General features: G+C 51.8%; 1 protein-coding gene across 2 annotated transcripts in view; it reads left to right on the top strand.

Annotated features, from left to right (window-relative positions):
* Cars2 (cysteinyl-tRNA synthetase 2, mitochondrial) overlaps nucleotides 1-16,780 on the top strand; it is a 28,345-nt gene that overhangs the window by 4,225 nt on the left and 7,340 nt on the right. For both annotated transcript variants that reach the window (XM_037211581.1, XM_037211580.1), the window contains exons 4-9: nucleotides 2,874-2,945; nucleotides 3,391-3,496; nucleotides 7,090-7,173; nucleotides 11,500-11,629; nucleotides 12,229-12,362; nucleotides 15,566-15,633. In XM_037211581.1, the coding sequence (XP_037067476.1) occupies nucleotides 2,874-2,945; nucleotides 3,391-3,496; nucleotides 7,090-7,173; nucleotides 11,500-11,629; nucleotides 12,229-12,362; nucleotides 15,566-15,633 (594 nt within the window). The remainder of the gene's footprint in view (nucleotides 1-2,873; nucleotides 2,946-3,390; nucleotides 3,497-7,089; nucleotides 7,174-11,499; nucleotides 11,630-12,228; nucleotides 12,363-15,565; nucleotides 15,634-16,780) is intronic.

Genomic DNA, 16,780 nt, shown 5'->3' with positions numbered 1-16,780 from the left:
TGGGGAAGGGTTTCTCAGTACGTTTCCAAGTGCAAATTCATTTATGTAGAAAGACTCAGAAATAGAAACGAGTGGAAAATATAAACCAAGTTTTCAGTGTTCTGTGAATGGCTATACATACCGTTAACAAACTGAAAAGGGGGAACTGAAGAGATGGTTCAGGGGTTAAGAGCACTGGCTGCTCCTCTAGAGGACCCGGGTTCAATTCCCTGCACCCACATGCCAGATCTAATGTCTGTAACTAACTCTTCTGGCCTCCTTCGGCACTGCATGCATGTGGTATCAGACATGTATGAAGACAACATCCATGAAAGATGTAAGGTATCAAGATCAACATAAAAATGAATCTCAACAGATAGATAGAGATTTGTGCAAAAAGAGTACCACAATGTGTCAAAACACTTCCTACAAATGAGTGGGAGAAAAGTTAATAAAAAATGGGTTTGGGGCATCTGGACATAAGGGGATGTGTTCCCATTTACTCAAAATTTAAAAAGGTAAAAATGGAAAAAAATTGAGCTGGACATGGTGGTGCACACCTTTAACCCCAGTACTCGGGAGGCAGAAGCAGGCAGATCTCTGTGAGTTCAAGACCCGCTTAGACTACAGAGCAAGTTCCAGGACAGCCAGGACTACCTAGAGAAACCCTGTCTCCAACAAAACAAAACAAGAAAATTGAAGAAAGAAAGGTAAAACTTAGACCAAAGGCATTTATTAGGTGGTGTGTGGACAAGATCTGAAAGCGTGTTCTGTGCCGTAATTACAACTGTCCCTGGAGAGGGAGTGTGACTGCTGGGCGCCGTGGACTCCGTGTCTTCCGCAGTGACACTGCCGTGTTTGTGTATCACCTCCACACATCGCATCATCCCTGCAGTCTAAGGAGGTGTGGGGTGAACCATGGGCTGAGCATTCTGGCTTGGTGAAGAAGTGGGTAGCAGCTCCCGGGCCACCCACCGTCTCCCTGAGGTCGTCCTCCATGACCTCCTGAGTTCACTACTGCTTTCGAGCCCTGAGCAGGAAGTCAGCCACCAGGCTCCATACACGTCACCGTCACTCGGAAACTTGAGAGAGATTCTTTTTTTTTTTTAATTTATTATTTTATCTTTTAATTATTTTTATTTTGAATGCATTGCTGTTTTGCCTGCATGTATGTCTGTGTGAGGGTGTTAGATCCTGGAGTTAGACAGTTGTGAGCTGCCATGTGGGTGCTGGGAATTGAACCTGGGTCCTCTGGAAGAACAGCCAGTGCTCCTAACCGCAGAGCCACCTCTCCAGTGCCCCCCTTTCTTTCTTTCTTTCTTTCTTTCTTTCTTTCTTTCTTTCTTTCTTTCTTTCTTTCTTTCTTTCTTTCTTTCTTTCTTTCTTTCTTTCTTCCTTCCTTCCTTCCTTCCTTCCTTCCTTCCTTCCTTCCTTCCTTCCTTCCTTCCTTCCCTTTCCTTTCCTTTTTCCTTTCCTTTCTCCTTTCCTTTCTCCTTTCCCTTTTCCTTTCCCTTTTCCTTTCCTTTTTCCTTTCCTATGTTTTTTTCAGACAGGGTTTCTCTGTGTAACTTTGCGCCTGTCCTGGATCTCACTCTGTAGACCAGGCTGGCCTCGAACTCACAGAGATCTGCCTGCCTCTGCCTCCCGAGTGCTGGGATTAAATGTGTGTGCCACCACCGCCCGGCTGAGAGAGATTCTTGATGTCCCAGAGCAGAAATGTCTTATCTCACGAAAAAGGAGCCATGTCTCATGCGGTGGGTAGGTGCGCTTGGGGCCGTAGGGTGGCCCAGCACTGAAGGTGCTGCGTAAGTGCTTGCTGAGTGTAGGTGGATTGAGGGTTCTTGTACAAGGTGTGCATGAAGGCTGCTTTGACAGGGTCTTACTATGTAGTCCTGGTTAAGGTGGAACTCACTCTGTAGCCCAGGCTGGCCTTGAACTCACAGAGATCCACCTGCCTCTGCCTCCCCAGTGCTGGCATTAAAGGCGTGCGCCAATGATACCCAGCACCTGATTCTTTTAATTTTTATATAAAATTTATTCGTTAACAATTTCATACATGCGTGTGTGTGTGTGTGTGTGTGCACGCGCGCGCGCGTGCGTGCACACGCATGTGCGTATACATGCGTGCGTGCGTGCACACGTTTCTTCCCCTTTGATGTTCTCGTTTGTTTTTATAGCCCATTGGATTAGATAGAGCTGCCTTTATGAGCAAGCCACAGCCATGTGGAAAGCGACTGCCCCTACCTATTCCAGCAGCCATCAGCTGCCCGTGGCTCTTCCGCTGGGGTGGAGGAGCCTCGCTCGCCCCTCCCCCGTCTGCTCTGGGATTATTGACAAGAACTCTGCTTCTGTGCCGCCTGCTGGGTCCCAGGCTCCTCTGAGAATCCAGCACTGAGGGTCCCTGTGCCCAGATGTTCACTGTGGCAGCCTCCTGCATACTCAGGCGCTCAGCACAGCCCCAGCCTAAGGGCGTCAGCACCAGCTCGCTGGTTACTGTGACATGTTACTCAAATACTTCTCTAAGGCATTTTTTTTTTTTTTAACCATTTCTTCCTGCTGTAGGTAAGGTGGTGGGTGAGATAAATATTCATGTCTTGGTCTGTAGAGGAGATGGCTGTTGTACTCTTTTGTAGAGGGGAGGAGAGTCAGTTTGTTTCTTAGAGTATGGTAGAAATGGTACCCAGCTTCTCTGTGTACCCAGAGGACAGGACCCACAAGTCTTTTAACTACTGGCTTTAAGGTCGGTTTAACACTTAGAATCAACATTCCCTTCTTGGGGCGGAGCCTCAGTGGGGCACGTGGTCACTGTCGTGTCTGCAGGGGTGGCCCTGTCTGCTATGACGGGTCTGCGTGGTCCTCCAGGTGTACTGACATGGTTGTCTGGCCTTGTGCAGATGAATGTGTCTCCTGCTTCTCTTGCCGGCCTTTTTGAAGAAGAATTTAAACAAGACATGGCGGCCCTGAAGGTAAGCTGTTGTTTACCCTTCTGCAAAGGGCAGTGGTAGCTGACCTGCATGATCCAGAACGATCCAGTGCTAGTGCCTTGTGGTGTCAAGACTGAAGGAAAGGAAGTAACTCTCGACCTGCAGGGTAGACCCTATGATGCCCTCAGTGGAGGGAGCTGGTGAGGAGCTGGGCTCCTCTCCTTTGGGTCTGAAGGAGCCCATGTGTGTGAGTTCGGATGAAGTGATTGTACCCTTGCCAGAACGTTCCTGATGTATCTTACCTTCCTATCAGAGTCAGGCACATTCCTGGCACTGAGGTCTGGCTGCCCGGCTCCTTGCTCCCCTCCGGTAGTCTGGTCTGTTGGTTAGATCACTGCGGCATCGTGACTCGGATGGCTGAGCCTGTGCACGGGTCCTGTGAGCTTGGAAATCGCCCGTGGTACTGAATGTCGCTGCTTCTTTCCAGGTTCTGCCACCAACGGTGTACTTGAGAGTCACCGAGAACATCCCTCAGATCATTTCTTTCATCGAAGGCATCATTGCTCACGGCCATGCTTACTCGACAGACTCAGGTAGTGTGAAAGTGAAAACTCATGGCTGGGGACACTGGTGGGGTTCTGAGAGGGAGGTCACGCCTGGCCTGATGTGTACTGACACTTCGCCGGCTATGTCGATACAGGGTTCCTGTGGTGCTGAGCAAATCTGTCCAGTTCATTTGTAAATTTTTTTTTAAAGTTTATTTATTATGTACACAGTGTTCTGTCTGCATGTATGCCTGCAGGCCAGAAGAGGGCGCCAGATCTCATTACGGATGGTTGAGAGCCACCATGTGGTTGCTGGGAATTGAACTCAGGACCTCTGGAAGAACAGCCAGTGCTCTTAACATCTGAGCCATCTCTCCAGCTCCCCATTTTTAAATTTTTTATCTTTATTTATGTGTGTGCATGCACATGTGTGTTGCTGTGCATAGAGGCCAGAAGAGGGAGTAAGATCCCCAGGGGCTGGAGTTACAGGAAATTGTGAGCTGCCCAACGTAGGTGTCAGGCAGTGTGGGTCCTCTGCAAGAGCAGCAAGCTGTAGCATGAATCCTAAACAGTCTTTTAATAAAAAACTCCGGGCCCAATATTGGGGTAAATGCTGAAAGATCAGAGAGACAAAGGAACAAGCCACAGACAGCCACCATGAACTCCTCAGCCTGAACAACCCTCTGAGTCCACATCTGAAAGGCCTCAGCCGAAAAAGCCTCTAGCTGAAAGGGACGCTTCTGCCGAAAAGCCTTTAGTTCCTGTCTCCTCAGGCCTTATCTACCTTTTTCCTCCCAGCCATCACCTCCTGGGATTAAAGGCGTGTGTGATTCCCAGTACTGGGATTAAAGGTGTGTGCCCCTGCTGCCTGGCTCTGTTTCTCTCCTAGACTGAGTCAATCTCATGTAGTCCAGGGTGGCTTTGAACTCACAGACGGATCTCTGCTTCCTGCGTGTTAGGATTAAAGGCGTGCGCCACCACCACCCGGCTTCTATATTTAATCTAGTGGCTTGTTCTGTCCTCTGATCTTCAGTGAAATTTTAATAGGTACACAATATATCACCACAGCAAACACTCTTAACTACTGATCCATTCTTTTTTTCAGATTTTATTTTATCATTTTTAATTTTATGTGTGTGTGTGTGTGTGTGTGTGTGTGTGTCAGGGGGGTTGACACATGAGTGCAGTACTGTAGCTGAAATTTTCCTGTGTCCTGCCTAGTCCACAGCCACTCAGACCCAAGTAAACACACAGAGGCTAATATTAATTAAAACTGCTCAGCCATTAGCTCAGGCTTACAACTGACTAGCTCTTGCACTTAAACTCAGCCCATTTCTGTTAATCTGTATGTCGCCACGTGTTCCGTGGCTTTAGCTGTGTGTCATTACATGCCGCTCCCTGGACGCCCCGGGCTGGTGTCTCCTCCTCAGTTCTGTTTTTCCTTCCCAGAATTCTCCTTGTCTGCTTATTCCCACCTATACTTCCTGCCTGGCTGCTGGCCAATCAGCATTTTATTTATCAACCAATCAGAGCAACACATTCACACACAGCATATCACCCATCGCAGCACACAGGCCAGAGAGGGTCATCTGATCTCCTTGAACTGGAGTGACAGGCAAGTTGAGAGCTGCCTCGGGTGGGTGCTGGGATCTACAGGAGCCTTGGTCCTGCAGGAGCTCTCTAGCCACCAAGCCACTCTCCAGCTCTTCAGGTCCTTGCTTCAGCTTTCTCTTACAAACACAGAACACAGGCAAGCTAGTCCTGACCCTGTGGAGTCTGGGGGGGTAGCTGTACAGATGCTCACTGTGGTCTTATTTCACTTTGGGGTGTGTGTGTGTGTGTGTGTGTGTGTGTGTGCATGCTAGTGTAATGTAGGTATGTTAAAATGCTATGAAAGAGCATATTCAGCCTACCCAGCCGAGCAGTTACAAGCAGAAGTTTCTATGCATGGTCTGTAGAGCCACTTAACTGGATGCCAGGTAAAGACAACCTTACTTGGTTTCCAGCAGATCCTCCACTTCCGGCTGCCCACCTGCCCTCGGGTAGTCATCATGCTGGGAGAGCTGTGGGAGATGCTGCCGCTGCCTCCTGCACACAGAGGCCTGGGCACCTCGTAGCCTGCTGTGTGGCCGTGGCTCCAGCAGCCTCACCAGCCATCTGGAAGCTCCTGGCCCGACAGCCTGCTCCCAGATAACTGACACAGAGGCTTAATATTAATTACAAATGCTCGGCCAATAGCTCAGGCTTATTACTAACTAGCTCTTATATTTTTAAGTTAACCCATATTCCTTATTTATGCTCTGCCACGTGGCAGTACCTTTATTAGCATGACACATTCATCTCCTGCTTCCTCTGCCTCTGGCTGGTGACTCCGCTGACTGTTTCTTTTTTCTTTTTTCTTTTTTTTTTAAGATTTATTTCTTTATTATGTATATAATGTTCTGCCTGCATATATCCCTGCATACCAGCAGAGGGCACCAGATCATTATAGATGGTTGTGAGCCACCATGTGGTTGCTGGGAATTGAACTCAGGACCTCTGGAAGAGCAGTCAGCCATCTCGCCAGCCCCCCTCCACCCCTAACTGTTTCTTGAGACAGATTCCTGGATAGCTTCCCGCTCTCCTCCTGCATGTAATGTGTCAAAAAGCAAGGGGAACAGTGTTCCCACATACGTGATGGAGGGTGCACGTGACTGGGAGTAGGGACGACACCACAAGTCCCATGCACCTGGGTGATGGTGTTGCCGGTGAGCCCACGGCATGTGTTCACCCAGACTCAGGATGCTGTGTGGGTCATCAGAGAGGCTTTCTCCCCAGGCCTGAGCTCACCATTTCGTCTAGGCTGGCTGCTGGGCAGGGAGCCCCCAGGCTGTGCCCGCCTTCGCTCCTTAGCACCCGCCGAGGTTACAGGCATGTGGAGCCGTCCCTGGCTTTTATGTGGGTGCTTCGGATTTGAACACAGGTCTCCTTGCTTTCACAGCAGGCACTCTGACCACTGAGCCATCTTGCTCTTCTCTGTTGAGGAATTTTCACAAGAGCTGGAGGCAGGGCAGGGTCCCTGGTGACTGTTCCTTCCTGTTGGGCTCAGCCCCGGGCTCTTCATCTCCAAGCGTGCCTTGTGTCTTAGGGTTTTATTGCTGTGAAGAGACACCATGACCACAGCAACTCTTATAAAAGAAAGCGATTACTTGGGGCTGGCTTACAGTTTCAGAGGGCTAGTCCATTATCTTCATGGCAGGAAGACACGTTGCTGGAGAGGTAGCTGGGAGTTCTACATCTGGATGGGCAGGCAGCGGGAAGAGAACGTGACACTGCGCCTGGCTTGAGCTTCTGAAACCTCAAAGCTCACCCCCAGTGACAGGCATCTCAGAACAATCCTGGAAGTGCGTGCAGTGTGCCTGCATTGTTAGTGTGGAAGATGCCTGGGTGGAGAATAGTGTGTGTGTGTGCACGTGCATGCGTGCATGCGTGCGTGTGTGTGTGTGTGTGTGTGTGTGTGTGCGTGTGTGCATGCATGTGTGCATGTGCTCATGATCTTCTGTACCGAAACTGTAACTGCATGTTAGTTGTTAGGCTTGCTTCACAGGTGTGGCCGCCTCAGACGGGGAAGGGCTGACCTCACGACTGTCTATGCTCAACAGGCAGCGTCTACTTCGATCTGCAGGCGCGAGGGGAAAAGTACGGCAAGCTCGTCCATGTGGTTCCCAGTGCGGCTGCAGAGCCAGGTGGGTGACCGTGGGTGTCCCTGTGGGCCTCAGCCTCCGAGTGTGGGGTGCTGAGGTCAGATCTGTAGCCGGGGAGATGTGGGCTGACTTGGGGTTGTCAGCCCTGCTGTGGGGTTAATCTATTTCTGTGACCAGACGAGCAGATGACATTTGATTACAAGTTCAGCATCCTGTGCCTCTGTCCTACTCTGCACCCAGTGGTGCTGTTTGTACCCTCTCCCTTCTTCTTCTGGAATTTTCTCTGCATGGGACCGCATGCATGCATGTCATAGTGTGGTCCTCTTCTGCTGTTTGCTATCATGCACTGAATTCCCAGCGTAAGTCAGTAGATTCCTGATTCCTCTGCTGTTTGGGCCTCAACCGTTTTGTTAGGTTGATGTTTTGTTGCTTTTTTGTTTTGTTTTGTTTTTTGAGGCAGGGTTTCTCTGTGTAGCCCTGGCTGTCCTGGAACTCACTCTGTAGACCAGGCTGGCCTCGAACTCACAGAGCTCTGCCAGCCTCTGCCTCCTGAGTGCTGGGATTAAAGGTGTCCACCACCACCACTCACTGGTCAAAGTAATTTTTATGGAGAAGAAATAATAAAACTGTAGAACTAAATTTAACTAAATTTAAACTATCTCTTAAGAATGCCTGCCATAGCAGCATGTGCCTTTAAGTTACTTGTTTTTTTAACTCTTTTGGGGACCCTGCTGCCCAGCTCCCAAAGAAATCACACAACACAGAGTCTTATTCTTTCTTATGGAAGCCTGGCCTTTTCTTAACTTAAATTAACTTGTCTACCGTTTGCCTCTGGGCTTTTGTCTTTCTCTACTTCTGTATATCTTTCTTTACTTCTCACTCCGTGGCTTGCTGGGTAGCTGGGTAGCTGGCCCCTGGAGTCTTCCTCTCCTCCTTTTCTTGTCCTTCCCTCTCTCTTTTTCTCCTCCTATATATTCTCTCTGCCTGCCAGCCCCGCCCATCCTCTCTCCAGCCCCGCCCATCCTCTCTCCAGCCCCGCCCATCCTCCTGCCTCACTATTGGCCGTTCAGCTCTTTATTAGACCATCAGGTGTTTTAGACAGGCACAGTAACCCAGCTTCACATTGTTAAACAAATGCAACATGAAAGAGTGCAACACATCTTTGCATCATTAAACAAGGGTCCACAGCATAAATGAATGTAACACATCTTAAGATACTATTCCACAACAGTTACTGCTCTAATTCATGACCCACGTGGGTCCCTGGGTGCTTTGTATTCTCAAGTCTTCTGTAAAGTTTCTCCTGTGTTCTGCCCCAACGACCTCTCCTGCCATTCTTCTTGAAGAACCGCGCCCCCCCCCCCCCCCCCGTCCCTGTTTGCTCAGTGGGATTTGCTGGTGTTGTTACACAGCTTTCTCTGTATGCCATGTGGTTCCTACAGACTGGCAATTAATTTACAGGCTTAGTCCAACTCTGAGTGTCTGTGGATAGAGACTTGTGGGTAACACATTCATCACCAATCTAACTTAAAATTTTTATCATTTATTTTTGAGACAGAGTCTCACTATATAGCCTTGGCTATTCTGGAGCTTGCTATGTAGACCAGGCTTTCCTCAGAACTCACAGAGTGAGGGCAAGTACTGGGATTAAAGGTGTGTATCACCATCCATACCTAGCTTCAGTCTAATTTTTAATAGCCTCGTCTACTTGGCTCTCGGAAATGATATGCTACTTTTACCCAACCAGTGGCTTCCTGTTGTGCCCCAAGCCCATGGGCTGTGGTTTGAGGCAGACTCGGGTTGTGCCTTCCAGGAAGAGGACTTTGGGAGAGTTACAAGTTCTGGCAAAAGCAAGCTAGTTTTGTTGATTTGTATTTGGTTTGTGGGGACAGCGTCTCCTGTAGCCTCGGCTAACCTGGCACTCGCCGCACAGCAGAGGGCGCCCTGGAACTTCAGACCCTGCTCTTACCCCCCCCACTGCTGGGACTCGATGTGGCCACCAGGCCCAGCTTTGATTTTATTTCCACAGGCTTTGTTTTTTTCATTGTCACTTGGGGTTCAAGCCCAACAGTGAAGGTACAGAGTTCCCACTGGCCCTCCTCCCCGACACAGCCCCTCCCACTACCATCCTCCCCCAGGGCAGTCTGAGCCGCCAGTGAACGCATCCCCTGAGTTTGTAGTTCATGGGAGCACACCCCTTGGTGTAGACAAACGTTTGGACAAACGCCGCGTGTCATGTTCCCACACGACACAATCCCATGCAATGGTTTCCCGTCCCTGAGACCATCTTGCTCCATGCTCTTCCTGCCTCTGCTACCTCAACCCTGGTGACCTTTTCTCCATCCATAGCTTGTTTCTCCAAAATGTTGCAAAAGTGTAACACATTCAGCCCAAGCCTTTCCGGTTGGCCTCTTTCTGTTAGTAACAGGCTTTTGTGGTTTGCTTTTTGGAGACAGTCTTGCTTGATACTATGTAGCCCAAGGCGGCCTTGGCCTTGATCTTGAGGAACTCTTCCTGCTTCAGCCTCCGGAGTACTGGGGTTAGAGGCATGACCACCATGCCCAGTTAGTTACATACTTTGAAGCTGCTTGGTCTTTGCTTGCTCTGGTAGCTCAGCTCTCACTGATACTGAGTAATGGATGCTCTGTTGTCTGTGTGCCGGAGTTTCTAAGTCCATCATCCACTTACTGAAGTCCATCTGACTGCATTCACGTTTGGGCAGTTGGGGATAATCCGGCTGCTGTGAGTATCTACGTGCAGGATTTTACGTGACTGCACCGAGGAGTGTGATGGCTGTGTCACATGGAAAACCTGTTTGCTTTTGGGAGAAGTTGCCAGCATCCGCAGCAGTGGGGGATAACCCCACCCACCCCTACCCTTACCCCCATCCCCCAGCCCCTCAGCCCTCTCGGGCAGCACCGTTGGAAGTCACCGCCTTATTCCAAAGCACAGTGTGAGCAAAGGTTTGCAATTCGGGATTAGTGCTTAGCAAAACAAAGGCTCCCCCCCCCAGCGCTTCTGGCGCCAGGACAGGCTCCACCGCCCCCTCCCGTGTGTCATTTCAGAGCGAGGGTTTTCACCTTCTTCAGATTTTGAATTGCAGCAGTAACTCAACAGGAAGGATGCAGGAGTGGGTCCTGCTCGGGGACTTCAAGGTTGAAGTCCTGTGGTCACCCCAGTGAAGAGAGGAGGCCCCGGCACTGGGTTGTGCATTGTGTCACCCCTGCCCAGCTCTGGCTGTTTGGGAGCGACCCCCTCCCTTATGACAGTGCTTGCCTTTCCTCCTCACCCTCCCAAGCGGCTGCATGACCCGCACGCACCCCAATACCGTGGTTGTCTCTACGTGTTTTGTGTCCCCGAGTCTTCTGTCACGTTCTCCTGCATTCTGTCCCTGCTCTCCCCTGCCGTTATTCTGAAGAACCATTCCCGTCCCCATCTGCTCGGTGGGGTTTGTCTCTGCTGCCTGCCCTCTGGTGGGCGCCTCTCGGTCCCTGCCAACTTCGCCCCACGTCGATGTGCCGCAGACCCCTCTGTGATACCCTGGCCTGCCCGTGCCCGTGCCGGTCCTGTTGACTAGCCTGCGATTCCCAGTGGGCCCCACCGTGTGCTGTGCTCGGTACACACGTGGCATTGTGGGACAGAGGTCCAGACTGACCCAGTGACCTCACTTCCGTCCATGTAAGTAGGGACAGCAAACCCAGTGACAGCCGCGGGACAGTGAGTTGACTGCCTGCCTGGCATTCGAGGGAAGACAGAGTCTGGGGGACTCACTGAACCCTCTCAGGTCCTCGGGGACCGACACAGCTCTGCTGGCTCTTCCTCTCCTGACGTTCCTTGTCCTCTGTCCCGATGTCTTGTCGCTCTGTGATGGCCACCTTTGCCCTCAGTAGGACTGAACTCAGTCTCTCAAAGGTGGCTGAACAGAGGTTGGAGAGATGGCTCAGAGGTTAAGAGCACTGCTTGCTCTTCCAAAGTTCCTAAGTTCAATTCCTAGCAACCACATGGTGACTCACAACCATCTGTAATGAGATCTGGTGCCCTCTTCCGGCCTGCAGGGATACATACAGGTAGAATATTGTATACATAATAAATAAATAGATCAAAAAGGTGGCTGGACAGAACTGGCCAGGCACTGGGCTCTGAGTGCCCTGGTGTTTGCGGGCTCAGCTGTGCCCTCTGTGGCCTGACGTCTTAGGTGCCACGCCTCTGCCCTGCTCGGTGGCATGGAGGCATTAGTCCCGCCACCGCCGCCGCCCTGCTAGGGAAGAAGCCTGAGGTTTGCACAGAGGGAACTCGCCGTCCTCTGGCCGGGACACAGCAGAGTGCTGTACAGCGGTTTCCCACTCACGGACCCTCTGTCACCCCCAGTTGACTCCGAGAAGCGGCACGCCGGCGATTTCGCCCTGTGGAAGGCAGCCAAGCCTCAGGAGGTGTTCTGGAGCTCGCCGTGGGGAGACGGACGGCCCGGTTGGCACATCGAGTGCTCTGCCATGGCCAGGTAAGGCCCCAGCAGTTCCCAGGCTTCGAGTGTTGTACCCGGGTGGGACAGGGTGGCCTGGCCGAGGGAGAGAACAGCCTGGAGGGCCTGGGGCAGCAGCTGGGGGTGGGGAGGGGCATGAGGAGGAAGGGCTAGCCCAGCCCAGGGTGGGCCACAGCCTTTACGGTTAGTCTCCTGTTCACAGAACAGGCTTCTGCCATACAGCAGCAGGGGTGCCTCATGGTCCCTAATGGGGTAGCTCAGGCCTCGGAGCCAGGTCAGGGAGAACCTTAGCTAGGCGGGGCACCTCTGAAAAGCCATTTCGAGGACATGCACGTGCCCTGGCCAGCCCCCCTCTCCGGAGTGCAGAACGCCCCTCTGTCTCAGGAATAACCCCGCCGCCGCCGGCTGGCAGAGCCGAACTCCCTCTGTCCTCAGCAACCCTAGGACTCTGATGACAACTGAAACAGTTGTCCCCTCCCTCCCTGTCAGCCTGGTCAGGCCACGGGCAGCTGAGCAGAACCACGTGTTTACGGTGTGAGGAACGCCTCTGGGAGCGAGGGTGAGGTGTGGACCCTGATGCTGAGGCCGCTCACACACGCTTGCACTCTGCCCCGCAGCGAGGTGTTTGGAAGCCGACTGGACATCCACACCGGCGGCATAGACTTAGCTTTCCCACATCATGAAAACGAAATAGCCCAGAGCGAAGTCTTCCACCAGTGTCAGCAGTGGGGAAATTACTTCCTACATTCTGGTAAGCCTGGCTCGAGGCAAACTTCTCTCCGGTTCTGGCAGGGCTGCCTATTGGAAATACCCGGATCTGCTGGCAGGGAGATTGATGGGCTTACCTGAAGTCATTGCGTGGGTTTCTTTGTTGTTGTTTTGAGACAGAGTTTCTCTGTGTAGCTTTGCGCCTTTCCTGGAACTCGCTCTGTAGACCAGGCTGGCCTCGAACTCACAGAGATCACCTGCCTCTGCCTCCCGAGTGCTGGGATTAAAGGCGTGCGCTGCCACGGCCAGACTGTGTGGGTTTCTGTAGTGTCTTTTCTTTATTCTTTGCCGATTTCTGTATGTATACAATGTATCTCTTCCATGCTGATCCTAGCCACACTCCAGCCTACCACTTCCTTCTTTTGGTAACCTCTGAGTCCAATTAGTGTTGACTGATCTTGTCGGCTTCACCTTGTGTCAGGCCTGTGTTGGTAACCATGGCTACAGCAAGCGCCTGAGTGCAACAGCCACATTCTGTCTAGAAGACATTTCACAGCCCTCCTCCCTGCTCTGCCTTTTAAATTCTTTCTAGTCTTTTTTTTTTTTTTTTTTTTTTTTTTTTAAGATGTTTCTTGAGCCTGTGAGGGTCCAGATCTCCCATTTAGGGCTGGGTATTCAACAGCCACTTATCCTTAGCGCTTTGGCCCGCGTTGACTGCTGCCCTCTGCAGAAAGAAGCTTCTCTGGCCAAAGCTGAGAGCAGCACAAATATTTAGAAGGCAGTTTGACGCCGCGATGTTCAGAAAAGCCACAGTAGCAGGCTCCCTGCTAAGGCCTGTGGCCCCTGAGCCAGGCAGGGGCTTTTGACCAGGTTTCCAGCTCCAGGCACTAATTCCCTCCCTCCCGCGGAGCAGGCCTCGATCCGATCTGAACGTGCTCTGTTACTACATCGGTTAAATGCGTTAAGAGAACCTCCGGGGCACCAAAGTGCACCAGTGTTACACTGGAAGGGAAGAATTCAGCACTTCCTCTGGAGCTAATTTGACTGAGAGAAAGCCCAAGTTTGAATTCTCCACTTCTCTCCCTGTGCCTTCCACCTGTCTGTCTGTCCCTAGTTTGTGGTTCCTGGCTTGTCCGGAGTCTGTTGTGTGTCTGTCTGTGTCTACCTGATGTCTGACTGTGAACCTGTGTCTTGTGTGTCTTACGAAGGGCTTTGCTCTGAATTAATTCATTGGCTCACGTGGGGAAGGAGGGAGGGATAGAGTCACAGAAATTGACGGAGTTTTCCGAGGGGGTAAGTTATCGGTCGCCTCCAGCTAACCCCAGCCAGCTCTGAAGCACTCAGTTCTACAAACACACCATCACAGAGATACCGTGTGCTGCTTCCAACATATATGGTGCTTATTTGTTGAACAGTGTCCCTTTTGGCCTGCTTATTCTTTTTAGCAAGTGATTACTATAACACACACACACACACACACACACACACACACACACACACACACGGTGCTGTCTGGGTCTGGGGCCTGGAAGCATGCATAACTTATGATTAAATCTATGCATTAGCTTAGGTTGTAAAAGCTCATGACATGAGAAACACAAAGCGAGTTAGGTTGGTTTTTACGTTGCTCTCTTAAAGGCAGGTTAAACAAGCAGGCTGAGTCCACAGTGGGATTTCAGGCTGTCTTACATGACCTCAAGGTGTATTATTAGCTTGGCTGTGAGGTCCAGTGTTGCCACAGGTTACCATAACCTTTGTGCCACCGTTAACACCCGGTGGGCACACCTTGCCTGGCAGGTTGGCATTGTAGCTTGTAGAGTTCACTGCTGGGGGATACCGTTAATGACCCTTCTTCCTCAGGTCATCATAGCACCTGCTGGAGGGAAGTTTTCAGGTCCAGCACTGCCGAGGGGCAGAGGCAGGCGGATCTCTGTGAGTTTGAGACCAACCTAGTCTGCATAGTGAGTTCCAGAGCAGCCAGGAATACCCAGAGAGACTTGTCTCAAAAACCAGTACCCTCCACCAATAACATCAAAACCCAAAGACCCCAGTGGGCTGGCAGTGGCCATGGTTCCCAGAAGCAGGGCAGAGGTGGGAATGAGCAGGCATCTGAGCTTGGTGTCACGGTGATAAGTAGGAAAATGTACCTGTCACGTGTGGTGAAGGTCACAAGGTCAGCACTGCCCTTTCAAATGACAGTGCAGGTAGGTGAGGCAGACAGGATGAAGGTTTGGCAGCCGCTGCGGTGGCGGCGGCGGCAGCGGTGGCGGCGGCGGGGTTCTGAGGAACCAGACACAAACGTCTACAACATGGGACATGTGCAAATGTAAATGCAGTTCCACTAAGTCCTAGAGTTTGGAAGCCGTGGTGCCCGGTACGGTGACATACAATGCAGGTTCGCTCTGGTGATGCTGTCTGCATCCCAAGAAGCCCACAGAGAGGCTGCTGGCCCGGACCGTGACAGCCGTCCTGTGTTCTTAACGTGCAGTGCATTTCGTTTTCCTGACACTTCAATGCCGCGTATGACGTATGTAGAATTAGAGGCTCACGGTGTTGTGTCACTGGAGAGGACGCATTTTTAAAAAGTTCCCAGGAAAATCAATCTCGCAGCACCCTCTGTGTGAGAAGGTGCGTTTGGAAAAGAGGGAAAGCCTGTGTGGGACAGCACGCCCCTCCTCCGGAGATGAGCCCCGTTGAGACCCACCCCAGGTCAGAAGGTCACTGAGTGGGTTTGGTTTCCCACCGTGTTTCTCGTACTCATGGGAAGACAGCTGCAGCAGAAAAGCTGACAGCCACACCCCAAACCTGGGTGACCAGTGACAGGTGACCGGCCAGTCACACCAGTGTCCCCGAATAGGACAGAAGACGTGGGTGAGGAGGCTGTGCTGTCCGTCAGTCACACTGTCTGTTGGCTGGGGGCTGAGTGGGGCCTGTTATTGTACCCCGTGGTGCAGTCTGGTCCTGGAGGGCTGCCCACGGCACACATGGCAGGTGAGGTCCCTGTAGGTGTGGGCTTCGGCCCTGGATCTTGGGGCGACGTAAGCCTCATGGCTCCCTGGGCCCAGCTCTGTCCTGGCTCCGGGCCGTGGGGAGAGAAGCTGAACTCCGCTCCGGTGACATGTTAATGTGCAGGGGTCTGCCCAGCTCGGGGTAACCAGCCCCAGCTGTGGTGGGGCTCAGGGCTATAACTACGGGGTGAGGGGTCTCCTCACCCAGCTCAGAGGGATGCTTTTCTTCTTGTTTCAGGGCATTTGCATGTGAAAGGCAAAGAAGAAAAAATGTCCAAATCCCTAAAAAACTACATCACCATTAAGGTAATGTTATAGGCGGTGTGCAGTCCTCTGCAAGTGGGGGGGCTGGTGGCTGCTGACGTGGCTTAGGGGCCTGTGTGGGACGAAAACCACAGCGTCAGACTCAGTCCGTCCCAGCTCTGCGTGGCCCCTCCAGGGAACCACTCTTCCTTGTCTCAGGGTCCAGGGCGCCTCTTCAGGATGCTGTTCTTCCCTCCGCTGCTTCCTCCAGGGACCCGCCTTTCCCCTCGCTTTCCCAGAATCGCATCTCCTCTCTCCCTCTTTCTCTGTCTCTCTCTGTCTCTCTGTCTGTCTCTATGTCTCTGTCTCTTCTTTTTTTCTTTATAAAATTTTAAAAGACTTATTTATTTTTATTTTGTATGAATGTCTTGCCTGCATGTGTGTCTGTGTGTGCATGCTTGGTGCCCATGGAGGCCAGAAGAGGCCGTTGGATCACCTGGAACTGGAGTTACAGATGGTTGTGGGTTGTGAACCTCCATGTGGGTGCTGAGAATCCAACCTGGGTCCTCTGCAAGAGCAGCCAGTGCTCTTAGCATCTCTCAGCCCCTACATCTTCCCCCCCCCACACCCCCCCCCACACCCCGAGACAGGGTTTCTCTGTGCAGTTTTGGTGCCTGTCCTGGATCTCGTTCTGTAGACCAGGCTGGCCTCGAACTCACAGAGATCCGCCTGACTCTGCCTCCCGGGTGCTGGGATTAAAGGCGTGCGCCACCACCGCCGCCGCCCGGGCCCTGCATGTCTTCCCTCTTGTAAATTTCCTCTCGTCTCAAGACCCACATTTGTGAGTGGCTGAAAGAACACTTCCTAAATGACTTGAGTTCCATCCTCCTTGGTCAAACTCGTGCCAAGTTTAACTTGAATAAGTGGACCAGGGCAGCACTCTTAAATGCCTCCCAGACCCCGAATAAGCCCCAAGGGATGTGCCCTTACAGAGTAATATGCGCCTTCCTGGGAAGTTCTCAATCAGATCAGCGGTCCCGGCTGCGCGCACAGAGTGGTTTTGTTTTGTTTTGTTGTTTGCTGCGCGCACGCGGAAGACTGCTCCTTCGCACCTTTGAGGTGCTTCCGCCGGGCCCTGAAAATTATAATGGCCAAAAGACAGACTAACACGAGACAAACAGAGAACACGTGCCACGTGCCTGCTTGAGTG

The sequence above is a fragment of the Peromyscus leucopus genome, chromosome 17 (assembly GCF_004664715.2).
Source record: "Peromyscus leucopus breed LL Stock chromosome 17, UCI_PerLeu_2.1, whole genome shotgun sequence".
Taxonomy (NCBI): domain Eukaryota; kingdom Metazoa; phylum Chordata; class Mammalia; order Rodentia; family Cricetidae; genus Peromyscus; species Peromyscus leucopus.
This window is presented reverse-complemented; position numbering and strand designations above follow the sequence as displayed.